Source organism: Mesocricetus auratus, unplaced genomic scaffold (genome assembly GCF_017639785.1).
Source record: "Mesocricetus auratus isolate SY011 unplaced genomic scaffold, BCM_Maur_2.0 Super-Scaffold_100044, whole genome shotgun sequence".
NCBI lineage: Eukaryota > Metazoa > Chordata > Mammalia > Rodentia > Cricetidae > Mesocricetus > Mesocricetus auratus.
This window is the reverse complement of record NW_024429221.1, coordinates 1,723,454-1,739,695: the sequence shown is the minus strand read 5'-3', so window position 1 is coordinate 1,739,695 and position 16,242 is coordinate 1,723,454. Positions and strand designations below refer to the sequence as shown.

At 48.0% G+C, this 16,242-nt stretch overlaps 1 protein-coding gene and 1 long non-coding RNA gene across 2 annotated transcripts; one reads left to right on the top strand and one right to left on the bottom strand.

Moving 5' to 3' along the window:
* Window positions 1-905: 905 nt before the first annotated feature.
* LOC121135880 lies at window positions 906-8,089 on the bottom strand. The gene is made up of 3 exons (XR_005872987.1): window positions 8,003-8,089; window positions 1,380-1,467; window positions 906-1,178 (listed from the first exon to the last, which is right to left on the bottom strand). It is a non-coding gene; the product is annotated as an uncharacterized LOC121135880 (long non-coding RNA).
* A 3,929-nt stretch (window positions 8,090-12,018) lies between these two features.
* Window positions 12,019-12,746, top strand: Mtnr1b (melatonin receptor 1B). Its single transcript, XM_040735238.1, is given in 4 exon segments — window positions 12,019-12,312; window positions 12,314-12,461; window positions 12,464-12,547; window positions 12,550-12,746. Coding segments are annotated over 4 exon segments (723 nt in total).
* The last annotated feature ends 3,496 nt before the right edge of the window (window positions 12,747-16,242 follow it).

Here is a 16,242-nt window from a genome sequence, read left to right as displayed (position 1 = left end):
GACATCACCTCCATTACTTGGGTGCTACAGCCCCAACTTCCTATCAGGACTGCCTCTCTGGATCTACTTTAGTTAGTTGTACTGATATTTTCATAAGTTCTAATGGGTTGAGGAAGGATGAGCTTGGGGGAAAGTTTCACTCTTCCAGTCAAACCCCCTTTCTTTTAGAAAGCTTTATTTTACAGTCACAACAAAATTAAAACACAAAAGAGAACGACTGAAAACCTTGCCAAGACAAGGTGGAGCAATCCTTCATAATTCATAGAAATATATCCGATATGCTAGTCCTATAGGCCGAATATGGATGCCCCAAAGTTGCAGTGGACCTTTGGTTGACTATCCAGGCAGCCAGTTGTTTTTGTCATTTCTCACATGTTTTGGAAGTTGCTTGTTCACATTTCCTGTTTACTCAGTTAATATTATTTCCTTCTCAGATGGCTGATGGAGTTAAAGACTAAATAGTTATAGTTTTCCTTGTTTACCAGATTCAGAAAAGAAACTCACTAAACAAATGCTAAGTAGATAAGGTTGAGAGACATAAAAAGATAATTTTGAGTTGGTAATGTAAATTAGAATAGAAAGTAAATTAGGTACAAGACTCTGGACATACCAAGACAGAATAGATAATGAAGTGCTTTCTCTGAATTTGTCAAATGCAAATGAACTAGACGTTGTTAATGTACTTATTGACTGTATATATTGTATATACTTATTGTACTTACTGTATATAGTTTTTCTTGTGTTAGTTGTAGCCTTCTCTTTTTGTGTTAGACAAAAAAGGGAGAATAGTGGTGATATATTGTTTATGCTTTATTAAAGTCTCTGGAGACCAAGATAGCAAAGCAGCCATACTTCGGTTTGCCATAGAAGCTAGGCAATTGTGACACACAACTTTAATCCCAGGATTCAGGAGACAAAGGCAGATGGATCTCTCTGAGTCCAAGGTCACCCAGGGCTACACTAAACTGAGTCAGTCTAAGAAAGCAACAAAGCTCATGCCTTTAATCCCAGCACTAAGAGGTATGAAAGACAGGAACAGGGTCTTCAGTAGTCGGTTTCAGACAGTCATTCTCCAGCCACACTGATGACAGGAAGGCGTTGATTGTTCAGCCACGCTGAGGAGAGGCAGCAATCTGAGGCTTGGTGAGAGCTCGTGGAGACAGGTCAGCCCTTTCAGCCTGAAGCAGAGGTAAGAGCTAGTTAGTGGCTTAGCTGCTTTGCTTGTCTGACCTTCAGCTTGAAGCTTGAGCCCCAACATCAGTCTCTGGGTTTCTTTTCTAATTTTTCATGCTATATATGTAGGTCACTGAGAGGTGAACGCTGAAGTTTTTAAAGCCCATGCCAGACTCAGTCTCCCCCTGCCCGTCCTTGCAACTTACAGATCAGATGTGAGTTCTCAGCTATGCCAGCGTCGGGTCTGCCTGTTGCTTGTGTTCTCTGCCATGGTTATGGTCTAATCCCCTGAAACTGTAAGCAAGTCCTAGATTAAATGTTTCCTTTTACAAAGCAGTCATTGTGCCAGCTACTTTTATTCCAACCACACAGGCTACAGTCATCTGAAGGGAAGGACCCCCGATTGAGAAAATGCCTCCGTAAGACCTTGCTGTAAGGCATGTTCTTAGTTAGTGAGCTTTGCAGGAGGGCCCAGCCTACTGTAGATGGTGCCAGCCATGGGCAGATGGCCCCGAGTACTGTGAGAAAGCAGGCTGAGGAAGATGTGATGATCGAGCCAGTAGGCGGCTCCCCTCCAGATACTCTGCGTCAGCTCCTGCCTCCAAGGTTCCTACCCCGCTTGAGTTCCATCCTGACGACCCCCAGAGACAGACTACAATGTGGAAGTGTAAGCCAAACAAACCATCTCCTCAGCTTGCTTTTGGTTACTGTGTCTTATCACAGAAATAGTAACCCTGAGACATCCATAATGTTGCTTCACAGCAATAGCAATCCTAAAACAGTCATAATGTTTCATCACGGCAATAGAACAGTAACTAAGGCACCATTTACGTGAGGATATGGGGAATTATGGTGGTTTCTTTTCATTTCAGAGGCAAAGTCTTACCCGGTAGCCCAGGTTAGCCTCAAACTCACTTACTGTATGCCCCAACTTCAGAAGTGACAGAACTATACCAGTGTGCCATCACGTCTGTCTTTGTGCAGAAAGTTTTCAAAGCACTCAGGTAAACAGCGAAGAGAGGAAACTGGAAGGATAGCTTGATGTTTAAGAGAGATTACTGATCTTCCAGGGGACCTGGGTTCAGCTCACAAACACTTGTAACTCCAGTTCCCTTTGTGCGCCCCCCCCTGCACACGTGGTACTTATAAACCTACTCGGTTTCACATACAAACACACAAATACAAATAGTGAACAAGCCTTCTACTTCCCAGCTACCTCCTCATCTCTGGGCTGTCGTTTTTGTCCATGTCACCTTATGAAAATCAGGCTCTTCCCAGATGTCAATAGAAAGAAGGATGAAGTGGAGGGAGGGGGCTGCTCTGCAGGGGAGGAATCCCTGGCAGGAGCGCATACCTGGTGAGGTGAGGTGAGGTGAGGTGAGAGCTTCTAGATCCTGGAAGATCCAGCTCCAAGTGAGAGTGTTAATTTAGACACTTGCAGGCACGACTCGCATCCACACTGATGCTTTTCTGAATGAAGACAAATTGTGGGACTCACTGTGAGAACCACAACAATGATTTGGCTAAATAGGGTGGCAATTCTGAAAATATGGTTTTCCTTTCCAATCTATTCCCAGTTTGCCTTTTTGCTGGAGGGCAATAAAACCAGGGGGAGCAGCATGTGACTCATCTCCTGACAGGGTACTGAGAAAGATGTACCAAGCAGGTGACCTGAGGGGAGCCTCAGGGGCCCACTGGTTAATTTTGCAATTCTTACCTTGCATGTTAAGGCCAAGTAAGATGGAAAATGGTGTGAAAATAAACAGTGGGAAAGCCTTTCTAAAATGCCAGGCCATTTGCAAAAGCCATTCTCAGTAAACGATTATAAATGTCTTGGGGGTCTTAAAGATGGTTTGGGGAATTTTTATCTACAAAAGAAGCCAGAAGTGGTGTGAGTTTTTAGGCATCCTGTGGAAAACCTAACACCGTCAAGGAGCATAAACTCCATGCAGGCACCAGGCACTAGGGCCCGTGTTTCCCGGAATACCTTTTTCAAGACCTTATTGTAGCACTGGAAGAGATGTGTGTTAGCAAAGAGTGAGTTCCTCTCAGACTATGTGCTTGGTATATTTTTTATCACACTGCCCTGGCATAGCAGCTCCAAGCATTCATTTGCTGAGCAGGGAGGCAGAAGTTCAGCTTCCTGTCCTTGTGGAGTAGGTAACTAGCCCTCCAGATCCTGGACATGCTGGGTGCCAGGGAAGCCTCCACGTGCTGAGGCTCCCCGTTCAGTCCTTAGGTTGTGGCATGAGGGAGAGGTGGGATTCTGTCTCCCTCGTGGAACTTGGGGCTGTCCCACTCTGTGCTCCCACAGCCCGCAGCAGCCAGGATTAGTGAGCATGGGGAACTGCTGGTGCTTCAATTCCAGTCTTCGGAGCTCCTGATGCTGCAGCCCAGCACGAGACAAGCAAACTAACCTTTGTCCACGGGCATTTAGTGCTGCCCCACTGGCAGCTTCCACAGTCATGCAATTTAACCCTGCTGTCTTTCTTTTTCTTCCTCTTCTCCTCCTCCCCCTCTTCTTCTTTGAGGTGCCAGGAATGAACCAAAGACCCACCCTCATGCTAGGCAAGAAGTACTCGCTACAAGCCATGTGCCCAGCTCTTGTTTGTATGATGTTTGGCTTCGCTGGTGACAGTCACTCTCTTAATGTATTATTGACCATGGTAAAGCGATATTTCAATATGTTCTGAAAACCTGCAACGCTTTGAAAAGTTAGCCCCTATTCACTCTTTATTAGTCATTTTTAAAGTGAAGAGTTTGCATTTGCCTCAAAAGCAACCCGTCTCAGACTTTGTACTCAAGCCTGTCCTCCTAGTCTGTTAGTACTGTACCAGTTCTGTTCCGTTGCTGTCTACAAAGCAACGGAGGAAAGCCAAAGTTAGTCTGGGCAGGGGAGGGCGAGCAGCAGGGGCAGGAGACAGGTGGTCTCATTGTCTTCACAGTCGGGCAGCCAGGAGAGGTGAGGGAGGGCTGCTTCTCCTCCCAGATTCTTTTCTGTTGGTTGTTTTGTTTTGTTTTTCGAGACAGGGCTTCTCTATGTGACAGTTCTGACTGTCCTGGAACTCGCTCTGTAGACCAGGCTGACCTCAAACTCACAGAGATCCCCCTGCCTCTGTTTCCCGAGTGCTGGGATTAAAGGCGTGTGCTACCACTGCCCAGGCTCAGATTGTTGTTTGTATTCAGTCTAGGAATCAACCCATAGATTGGTCCTTCCCACATATAAGGTGAGTCTTCCCACATCAATTAATGCTATCTGAAAACATCTGTGTCCTGCAGACATGCCCAGAGGTTTGTGTCCTGTCGGGTTGACAATCGTATCAACATCATCATAAACCTTATGAAATTTGGATTATAGCATGTAAGGAGCATTTATTCCAATAACCAAGATGCATGCCCACCTGAGGTCCCGGGATGCTTCCAGGAGACATGAGACCTGTCACTGACTCTCACAAGGACAGCTCCACAGTAGAACAGGCCCCTGCTGTTGTGTGGGGAGTTCCCATTTCAGATGAAGACTGGACCAAAGCAGATGGTGGGGGACTTGGGGACAGTGGGGGGGCAAGTCCAGGGAAATGACCACCAAGAGGGCAGTCAGGTGTGTGTCAGCCCTTTCTATAAGCTAGTGCCTTGCCCACTGTGACTTGTCACCTCACATTTGCTTCCTAGGGGCTGGCCGAGCTTTGGTCCCTCCTGAGAGCATGCAAGGGCTTTTGTCACGCCCATTTCACCTCTACCTTACCTGTGTGTATTCCTCCCCTAATCCACAATACCCTTCCCACCTCGATTTTCCACCTCAATTTTCCACCTCTCAACTTGCCCTCACAGCTGTACACCAAAGTCTCTTGTTTTCAAAGAAAAAAAGAATTTCCCGTTTGTCTTAGTCAGGGTTTCTATCGCTGTGGAGAGACACCGTGACCGCATCAACTCTTATAAGAAGAAACACATTAACTGGAGTGTCTTACAGTTCAGAGGTTTGCATCATGGTGGGACATGCTGGCAGACACGGTGCTGGAGAAGGAGCTGAGAGTCCTACATCTTTATCTGAAGACGACAGGAAGTGGTCTGAGATACTACTGGGCATGGCTTGAGCATATACGAGATCTCAAAGCCCTCCATAGTGACACACTCCAACAAAGCCACACTACCCAATAATGCCACTCCCTGTGAGCTTACGGGACCAACTCATTTCAGACTACCACACCCTTAGTTTTGTGCCTCCTCTGACACTCCTCTAGCTCTCTTGCTTCTCCTGGTCCTTCCTCAGCTCTCCGGAACCTTCCTTCCCCACTATGCCTGACACTCAGAGTCATACTCTCCTGGGACCTACATCGCCTGATGCCAGTCCCCACCTCTCCTTCCTCTTTATCTCCCGGGTACCCACGTCTTGGGAGTCATTCTTTTCTTTCATCCCAAATGGTTTTGCTCTCCTATAATACTCTCACCCTGCCCTTCCCTATTCTGAGAGACGGACCCCCCCCCGTCTCCCCCGGCACACACTTTTCAGTGTCCTGATGGTTTTCCCTGTTCCTCTTCCTGGAGTCCTCTTGCCAGCCCCTAGCTCCTCCATCCAAAGAGCATCCCGAGTGCAGCTGTCTCCAATCAGCTCAGCTGCCTCACCTACTCACAGCCTAGTCTCCCGCTGCATGGCCTATTGTCAAGTCCCCTGCAGCCCAGGCTGTCTGACGTACTCACGAGGTCCCCTGCTCTTCTGCCTCCTTGATATCTACTTCCCCTTTACATCCCTCCCTCAGCTCCACAGCTCAGTCACACTGCTTGTTATCAACCCTGTGAGTGGTGACCCGAGCAACACGCTCCTCGGGGGGCCCCCATAATGCCATGCGCTTTCCCCACCGGATAACCACCCCACTAGTTGCTAGTGAGTGGACTGCTGTCATTTTGAAAGTATTTGGTCATTCATAAGGCAGAAGGGCTTCAGCGGCTGTCACTTCCCTGGAAAAATATAGAGGTAGTACATTCTGAACACAGGCCCACATGCAAGGTCTGTTCTTACCACCCCAGGGCTTCTCTCGGTACATAGTGGTACCCAAGACTCTCACCATCCCTCATCCAGAGTGAGGGTCTTCCTAGGAGGTGCAGGTAGGCTATCCTTCCCCACCGGTACTGGGCAGAGACCATGGCCAGCCCCTGCCCCTTCCCTATAAGGAAGCACAGCATGAGATACCTGAATAAGGCAGGTGGTCCCAAACAAAGGCACTTTGAAGGCCCAGAAGGAAACGATTAGTAGGCCTACAGTCCCTGGCCCCAGGAGGACAGAGAAAGACAAAACATGCTCCAATCAGCACTTAGGCTGCTGCATTAGGAAGATGGTGAGCCCTCTCTCAGGAAGATGCCACTGATGTCCGCTGTTGTTGAGTCAGCAGCAGGATGTGGGGCATTGATCAAGTTAAGAACAATCTAGGCCACCCTGACCTCCCTCCTCAATTTTTCTGAGGTCCCCAGCTTCACGTTTCATCTGTGAGTACCTTATTATCTTTACAGTGAGAAAAAAATGGACACATTTAAGTCTGTAATTAAGTCTTTAGCTGCATAAGGAAGAGAATTCTTAGTCTCCTCTAGTTCTGCCCAGGGAGCTCTCGGTTTCCTGGAGGGCATAGAGACTTTCCTGTCCAAATGCCTTCATTCATTCCCAAAGCATTGCTTCTCTACAGAGACACGATGTCCTTAATGAAGGACGTGGTAGACACTAAGTGTGACTTCTGCAACTGGCTGTGTAGAATGCATATTCCTGAAGAGGTTAAAGTTAGGGAACAAATGTGGCCTCTGAACTTGTGGAGCTGGCGTTCTTCGGGGAATATCCTACCTTCTATATCATCTTTAGTCATCAGGACTCACTGGAGGCCAAGTGTGTAGCAGACTACAACATCTGTACTTACTTAAGAACACCCTGTGAAGTTCCCAGGGGGATTAAATCACCTAACCTCCCCTGTGTCAGAACACATCCCAACCCGACACACGGCTCTGCTGCTCATGGTTTATCTCACAAGGATCCTATTCTGACCCGGGAACCAAATGCTCGGTTCTCTCAACACAGCTAACAATTAGACAAGAACAATATTCATAGTGATAGCTGACATGACTGTGATGCTTAGCACTGTCGAACTGGCAGAATTAAGGAGACAAATCTCAAGGCAGCCCTGTGAGGTAGCTTCTTGACTGTGCTAATTTCCGGTGGGGAAACCCACCCTAACTGGGTGGCACTATTTAATGGACTGCTTCCCAGCTGGGGGATGGAACATGACCCATTGCTTCAAGCCCCTGTCACAATGCCTTCCCCATCGTAATGGACCTCAGAAGCGCGGACCACGGGCCCTCCTCCTTGCCATTGCTTGGCTCAGGATATTTTTTTATCATGGTAACATAAAGGTAGCTAAAGCAGTGACTAGGTGGGTATTTCTCATGTGTCAGAAATCTTCACTCGAGAAAGAGACGGAAAAGGAAAAAGAAGGGTCGGAGGGAAGAGGGGAGAAATAAAAGGCTCAAAAGCATGTGCTGTAGTTCAGTGAAAACCCACATATGGTGGACCATTAACAATATACAAAATATACACCAACAAAGACAGGAAAATGGGAAGTTCAAATTCTACAGTCCCTCGCCTGAGGGATACTCCTGCCCAAGTATTACTCCATCTCTCTTTCCTTAAAGACAAAGCTGATCAGACCATCACTTTATTCTCTTGCAAAGAGCAGAATTCACCCAACTGATGATGTCTTGGCTGACCACCTCACACCAAGTCCAGTGTCCTGTGTCTGCCCTCCACTTGTGATGAACAACAGTTCTCTACACCCTTGCCTTTTACCCCACTTACGTTTCTCCGCTGGCTCTCTTGCCTCCTGGTTCTTCTCCAGCCTTCTCTGTTGCAGATTTACATAGCCGGGCATCTGCTTCTTCATCTAGGAGATACAAATTGCCTGGTTAAACACACAGGATTCTTACAAGAAGTACGGAGTGCACACCACTGCGTGTGGTGGCACGTCCACTGTCCTTGTTACTATTGCATTCATTAAAGTAATAAGATGACAGGCCGGGCGTTGATGGCGCACGCCTTTAATCCCAGCACTCGGGAGGCAGAGGCAGGCGGATCTCTGTGAGTTCCAGGCCAGCCTGTTCTACAGAGCGAGTTCCAGGACAGACTCCAAAGCAACACAGAGAAACCAAAAAATAAAAAACAATAAAAATAAAGTAAGAAGTCGGCATTGGCACTTATCCCAGTTCCCAGATGAGCTATCTCTTCCGATGACTGTGTGACTGTGGAAGGATGTTTGCGGATGCCATATCAGTTATTATTTCAAACGTATGCTTCTTACCTTCTTATATACATCTTTCTTTAAGTTTTTGAAACCTCATCCTTGGTATTTTCCTGTACATTTCATTTATTTAACTAATGCAAGAACAACTTTATCTCAGACTTTCTATGAGCCATCCTGACACCCTGAGGGTTTTTCATAAATATTAGGACTTTGGAAGAAAACAATTTTGCCCTTCAGGAATTTGAGAATCTAATTAGATTAACTAAAATGCATCCATTGTTTTAGTTCTTGTAATAAATTATCTGCTCAATCTTTTCTAAATTGCTTAGACCTAAAATGTTATAAGAATGCCTTGCACGATCTATGTTGACATCAATATTGCTTAGGACGTTTCACTGTAAGATCGTGTTTGAGGCACGCTGCTATTCTTGGGTGGGAGCAATCTGGTTGAAGGGTTTGGGGGATTTGTTCAGCCTGACCACCACCACCCGTTTTCATTGTCTGACTCGTTACTCTGGCCTGGACTTCCCCTGCTCACTGCTTCTCTGTGGTGGTGCATCAGGGCAAGTCTTTCTCTGAGCACCATGCCACGTCTTTCCTGTGTCTGGGAGAGCACAGATGCACTGTGCATTAATTCAAGGATGGAGAAAGACTTTGGTCTGAAGGTGGTTAGCCCTGTTGACAAGCGTGGGTCAGCGGTGGCCTTCCCTCACCGTGTCCTGCTTTCATTTGTTGACTGTCTTCTCTGTGAGGGAATGGATGCCCTTGGGTTTCTCACTGTCCTTCTCTAAGCTCCTGACACAGTCACTCTGCTATGAGGAGATTCTCCCGGGTGCCCGCTGAATAAGTGATTGGCTCAAGTGACTACTAACTTGAAGCTCAACAACCAAGGTCATTTTAAACTCAAGGAAACTCTTCAGAGTTCAGAAGGTGAACAAAGAGGAGTGGGTGGGGACAGGGGTGGCTTCGCCTTTCAGAGTTCTACCTGAGGGAGACTAGACAGTGTAACAGTGACCACGTCCTCAGAGACAGAATTCCCAGAAAGGATAAGAAAACGCTGTAGTGGAGTATTGCTTTACCTGTGAATAATGGAGTTCTACTTCAGAGAACAAGGCACCGTTGTGGCGGCCACTTCCCGCTGACACACATTGTCTGACAGAGGTGGGCAGGATGACTCACTCCAAGGCTTGTATGTGAATGTTCATTACAAGCCATTGCACACAACATGGAACAGAGCTACACGCTGGCTGATTGACTTCTCACCTGGCTGGGGAATAAATTGTTGCAGCAGGGCTCTCCTCCCGAATCTCATCCAGAGAGACCCCAGCATCTCAGCATCTCACAGATGGCCGACAACGTAAGATCTGTAGTCACCTGATTGGGATTCATGCCAAGAAAGCTGGAAGACAGTGGGACCGCTGGGCAGATGACTCTCCAGCAGGGACTGGTGGATTGCAGCGTTCCTAGGAACAGCCGGCTTAATAGGGGAGAGTAATTGAATCGCTTTCCACGTGGAGCTAATGTGTTCTGCTCGCTATTTACAAGCTGTTTGCAGCCTCTGGGGCATTATTAGGGGACAAGCCGCATTAACACAGCAGTGCTTGCCCTAGCTTTCCCAGAGAAACAGCTGGCAGGGCTGGCACCGGCTTCTAGCCACTTTGGACTCTTCCTGTCTCATCTGTACAATAATCCAAGAACGTGTGTGCTGTCCATCTAGAAACTGTCAGGACCTGCAGCAACCAACCTCCCCACCCTCGTAAAAGGAAATGCTCTTTACAAAAACCATGCTACGAGGGGTGGGGGCGCTATGTAGAGTCGGGGAGAATGCTATAAAGAGTCTCCAGTAGGAGGGGGATGGGTGAAGACATCACAGAGAAAGTTCAATAATTGCCCAGATGCCCATGACCAGCAACAGGCAAAAGTAAGTGTAGCTCAGGCTGCCCCCAGCTTCCAGCACCTCCTCCAGACTTCAAAAGGAGCCTCAAAATCCTGGAATGAAAACAGTTCTTATCCTAACTGGGTTGAAGCCAAGAAGTGTGGGAAGTGATCTTCCTTCTGGGAACTCAGTACAGTTCGAGCTGGTGCATCAGCCATTGCCTGACACAGGCGACTTGAGGAACAAAAGGGTCGACTCCTTAACTGCTTGGGACTGTTGCTCATCACCGTGGGGAAGGCCTGGTGACAGAGTTGTGACACCGCAATTGCAGCCAGGAAGTAGAGAAAGAGTGCCAAAAGCTGCCTCCTTTCATCCCAACCCATGGGACGGCGCCACCACATTCAGGGTGTGTCGTCCGTGTCCCCCCCCGCTCAGCTGGCTACCCTAATCTCTAAATGCTCTCAAGTCAACCTAGAGCTGTGTCCGTCCCTTAGGTGGTTTGAACTCTCTCAGGTGCACAAAGAAGACCAACTGTCCCTGCCACCACCAGAAAGCCAAAGGCTGCTAGTGGTGGAGACAACCACCGAGGCTGAAGATGGAACTCAAAGACACCAGCCACATCTCCCACAGGCCACACAGGTCCTCAGATACGCATCTCTCACCTTGAAGTAACAACTGGAAGGAAAAGGAGTCTTAACCCGCAGAGTAAATAAAGCCTTCAAATAACAGAGCAGGAGGGAAGCCACAGAGTGGGATGCAGGATGCCCCATTCCTAGACGACCTCCCTGTGTGGTCCTCAGACCCGGGGGCTCCTGCTCCCTCTCACCCCACACACAAAGGGTTCACACCTGCCCTATCCCCTGATCCCACCCTGGCTCTGGATGCTGATGAAGCCCTGAGGCCTAGAGAACTTCCATAGATGGGACTTACTTTCTGGAAGTTCTGAGCCAGGCTGACCTGGAGCTTTTAAGATGAAAATACACACGTGTTCAGGTCCCTGGCTGAGGCACTCTGTACCACACAGTTCTCTGATAGGGCGAGCACGTGTGTTGGGACCAAGGCAGGCTGGAGGCGGCCCTTTCCCAACCTGTGTTTTAACACACGCAAGTGGAGTGGGTTTCGTGAGAAGGTCTGACGGACAAACCAATTGTTGGACTCCAAGCCTCCCGTCTCCTAGACCTCAACCTGTCCTCTCCTTCCCTGATGCCCCGGGCCGTCCGGTATGATGAGGACAGGTGGGGGTGGGTAGCCCTGTAGAGTGAGGACAGATTTTTGAGGCAGGGGGAGCACCTGTATCCAGGCCAGCTTGTGAGTCCCTTCTATAAGTCCACCCTTCCTTCCCAATGCATCGGCTGTCTGAGAACAAGCAGCACGCGTTTTTGTCACACGGCCAGAAAACTGTAAAGACTGTGTCCTGTGTGTGCTGTGCCACTGGGAAATGCTTCCCACGGACAGCCTGCCGTCTTTCGAGAACACAGCAAATGATCGGAAAACGCAGGCTTGGTGGGGGAGACGGTTTTGGGAAAGAGAACTGCTGGTGCCCCGAGCTTCATGTTGGAACCTTCCAGGCTCCTGGTGGCCTGATGTTCTCAGACAGTGAGGCTGGGTGAGCAAAGGCTACGCCTCAGGAGTGACCTGTCTCCTCCCCAGGACTCAGGCTACGTTCCTGGATGGCTCTGTGGCTTCCTGAGGCTCTGGATGGCGGAGCTGATCACACTGCCAAGGGCTCTGACAGAGGTGAAGGCTCAGAAAGCCCAGGAACCTGCAGGCAAAGCAGGAACCTACCACCGTGTCTGCCGTCACGGGCACGCCCCCTTCTACATCAGCCTCGTCTGGCTACTCGCTCTGGTGGCTTTGGTGCCCAATTTCTTTGTGGGGTCCCTCGAGTATGAGCCAAGCATCTACTCCTGCACCTTCATCCGGACAGCCAGCACCCAGTACACTGCGGCTATGATGGCCATTTAGTTCCTCCTTCCAATCGCTGTGGTATCTATCCTTCTGCTACCTGCGAATCTGGGTCCTGGTGCTCCGGGCCCGAAGGAAGGTCAAGGCTGAGAGTAAGCTGCGCTTGAGGCCCGGTGACTTGCGCAGTTTCCTAACCATGTTTGCAGTGTTTGTGGTTTTTGCCGGATGCTGGGCCCCTTCGACTGCATCGGCCTTGCAGTGGCCATCAACCCAGAGGCGATGGCTCTCCAGGTCCCAGAGGGGCTTTTCGTCACCTGCTACTTCCTAGCTGCCTTAACACCGTTGTCTATGGGCTCCTGAACCCGAACTTCCGCAGGGAGTACAAGAGGATCCTCTCAGCCCTCGGGAACACGGGGTGCTGCTTCCGTGAATCTTCCAAATGCTGCCTTGCTGAGGAGCTGCGGAGCCCAGTGCCACCCGCTGCCGGGGCTCCTGTGCCTGTCCAGGAGGGTGCTCTCTAGCCTGCATCAAGTGCATGGAGCTAGCAGCAGACCTTTGAAATAAGGGGAGTGGAACTTCTGTCACAGTGCCGTGCAAAAACACGCTCATACCATAGCCCCACAACTGGCGAAATCTGCCCGGTGGCCACAAGTACAACCCTGAAGATACCCCTGGTGGCAGACCGGGCATTGGCTTCCAAAGGGCTGGGGGCAGAAGCCAAACCCTACCCATGAGATGTCGTTTTCCCCATCTGTGACTGATGCTGCCTCTTCCTTGAAAGGCCAGCAGGAAGAGATCTCTTTTGATCACCTGGGCTGAAAGAGAAAAATCTGCAGTATTGAAGGTGGGTAACTTTCAGAGAACCAGCAAAAAAGGGCGGGTGCAGAGGGTCCTGCCCGTCGGCTTTGCTTGCATATCACAAATGTACCACACCACATACTGTATCCATTCTACTACACATGTATGTGTACCAGATACATGTCACACACATACATCAGACACACGCCATGCATACTCCAATACTATGTGCATATACCCCAGACACATGCATACCAAGCACAACCATATACGATATACCATAAACACACACACACACACACACACACACTCCCGCACCAAATATAGTACCACACATAAACATACTGCATACATATACCCCAGAAACACACCGCACTCATATACACCAGGCACATACATAGAGAACACACAAAATATTCACCACATACAAACATAGCACATATGCACACCATGGTGCTTTCTTCAGACATTAATTGAGTATGCTTAGTGAGTATGGTCCAGCAGGAGAACCGTGATGTCTGCCCTCTGGGAGGTCAGTCCGACAACAGGCTGGTATCAGCAAAAGTTGCAGGGTGTTTTTCTTTTTTTTTTTAATCAGTCACTATGATGAATACTTGATATGTTCTACCATATCAAATCCTTTCAAAATTATTACAAATAGATACTATTACATGTTTGTGGAGTAAGAAAACGAAACTCAAAACACTTAACTGGTTGTGTGAGTCCACAAAGGTGCAAGGTTCAAAGCTAGGCGTGAAGCCAAGCCTGTCAGCACTCCTCTGGGCCCCTGCAAACTTGGGAACAAGTGGCAGAGCCACGTTGAGCTAGGTTAAGCACCTTATAGGTATACGGTCCACAGGGAGAAAGGACAGTTACCTTAACTGGCCACGGAACTACCCTTCTGCTTGATGGACCGGACAGTCTCTGCAAAGGCGCTTCCCAGTCATCTCCCTTCTGTGACCTTCCTTGGGACTCCTGTTTTGAGCTCTCTAGGAAACCCTCAGCCTTCAAGGGACCTCAAATTCAGGTGCAGACTTCTGACTGCGTTGACATCTGAGGTCATCTAGCATTTTGACCACCATGAATCAGGACACACACAGACACCTAAACCTTGTCAGAGACACCCTTAGGACAAAGAAAGTCACAAGAGACTGACAGTTTTTCCTTAACAAATAATAGCCAGTCAGATATGCTACAAATCGTTGGCTAAAAAAAGAAAACAATAGTATGCATAAATAGATAAATAAAGTAAATCTGAACTGTTTAAATTTTCCAAGGGGCAGAGGGTTTTAAGACAGGATCTTATATAGTCCAAACTGGCCTTGAATTTGGTTTGTGGCTGAAGGTGGCCTTGAACTTGTGATCTCTCTCCCTGCTCTACTTCCTGGGTGCTGGGATGGCAAGCATGTTTGCCACGTCACCTGGCTCAGAGGAGCACATTTGAAAGTGTGTTTTGTGCCAATGCCAAGCATGAAGTCGGTGTTGTATAGTAGAACACTAGGAAACTTCCATGTGTGTGTACAAACCTGAAATCTTTCACCCCTGACGGGAGCCGCCTTCTCCACGAGACCCTACTTCCTTCTCTGGGGGGTGACGTCATTGGGAGCCCTTACCGGAGCTCATGCAGCGCATGCCCTTCTGTGACTGGACCATCCACGTGAGACAGTGTCCTGCGGGGTTCCTTTGTGTCTGTGTCGTTGCTTCCAGTGAGAGTCCCTTCCTCCGTAAGGAGGAACGACTAGCCAACTGCCCATCCGCACTACAGTGCACTGCCACGTGACCCAGCAACTGCAGCTCTGATTGATATTCACCAAGAAGAGGTGAAGTCAAGACCGCTATGACTCGTGTGCACACCCGTGTCTGTGCTGGTGCCGCTCAAGAGCCATGACGTGCACGTGTCTGCTCTACTCAAGTGTTCTGACACTTCCAGGCACCTAGATGAATTTCAAGTGTTGGTTCCGTCCTTAGTGTTTTGGGGAAATGGCATGCTGTTTGACAAAGCGGTTGCGTGGTTTAAGTTCAGCGGAAATGCTAGCAATGGCTGCTTGTTTCACTTTTAGCTTTTTCGTAGTGGCTACCGCCCTAAAAGATAGAAAGTGACTGAGAGTTCATTTGAATTTTCTAATGCTCAGTGATTATGAGCATCATTTTAGAATCCCATTTGTGCATGTACTCAAGTTTAGCTATAGAGTGAGCATTTATGCCTCCACCCCAGACTATCTTGGAGGTGCGTTGTGAATGGATCGGAATGAGACTGGGGTGGGTTGGGTGGGGTAGCAGTTAGCACATGAGGGCAAAGAGTCAGTGACTAAGTTTACCACTGCTATAAACTGATACCTCTGAGAGTCTGATGCCTCTTCTGCCATGTGAGCTCAAGCGAGGGGAGTCAAGCTGCAGCCTGAATCGAGGACTCCTTGGGTTCTGCAACTGTCAGAAACTAACTTCTGTTGTGTTCAAGGCACAAAGTCTGTGGTTTTTCATAATAACTGCTAAGGCAAATGAAATAAAGTATTCTGTCTCTCTTTCTTAAACTTTGAATAATTTGCTTTGGTTTTGCTATTGACTTATAAGAGTTGCCTTTAAAATTACATGTTGTTTTACTTTAGAATATCAATAATTTTACACATATATTTATAACATCCTTTAGTAACCAGAGTAATTAGTAAACAGAACCATCACATCAAAGTCTCATTTCTTAGCATTAAGACCATTAGAAATCCTCTGTTCTATTTTGAAATATAAACAACAGTTATTTTTTTATTTATTTTATTTATTTTTTATTTTTTTATTTTTTGGTTTTTTCGAGACAGGGTTTCTCTGTGGCTTTGGAGGCTGTCCTGGAACTCGCTCTGTAGACCAGGCTGGCCTCGAACTCACAGAGATCCGCCTGCCTCTGCCTCCCGAGTGGTGGGATTAAAGGCGTGCGCCACCACCGCCCGGCTAAACAACAGTTTTTATTTCTTACCATCACCTTACTGTGCAGCAGCACACCAGAGAGCTTAGTCCCCTTGTCCAACAGTGACGCTGTACCCATTGATATACACGACTCCAAGGAGTTTCTTTACTGTTACGGATAATAACTCCTCATAAGATTTATTGCTTACAGTACATTTTCACAATTCTGTGGGTTATCTGCTCACTGTTTCTTTTGATATGCAAATGACTTTCAGTATGATAGCTTCCTTATCTATTTTTTTGTTTATGATTTTTAGATCTAAT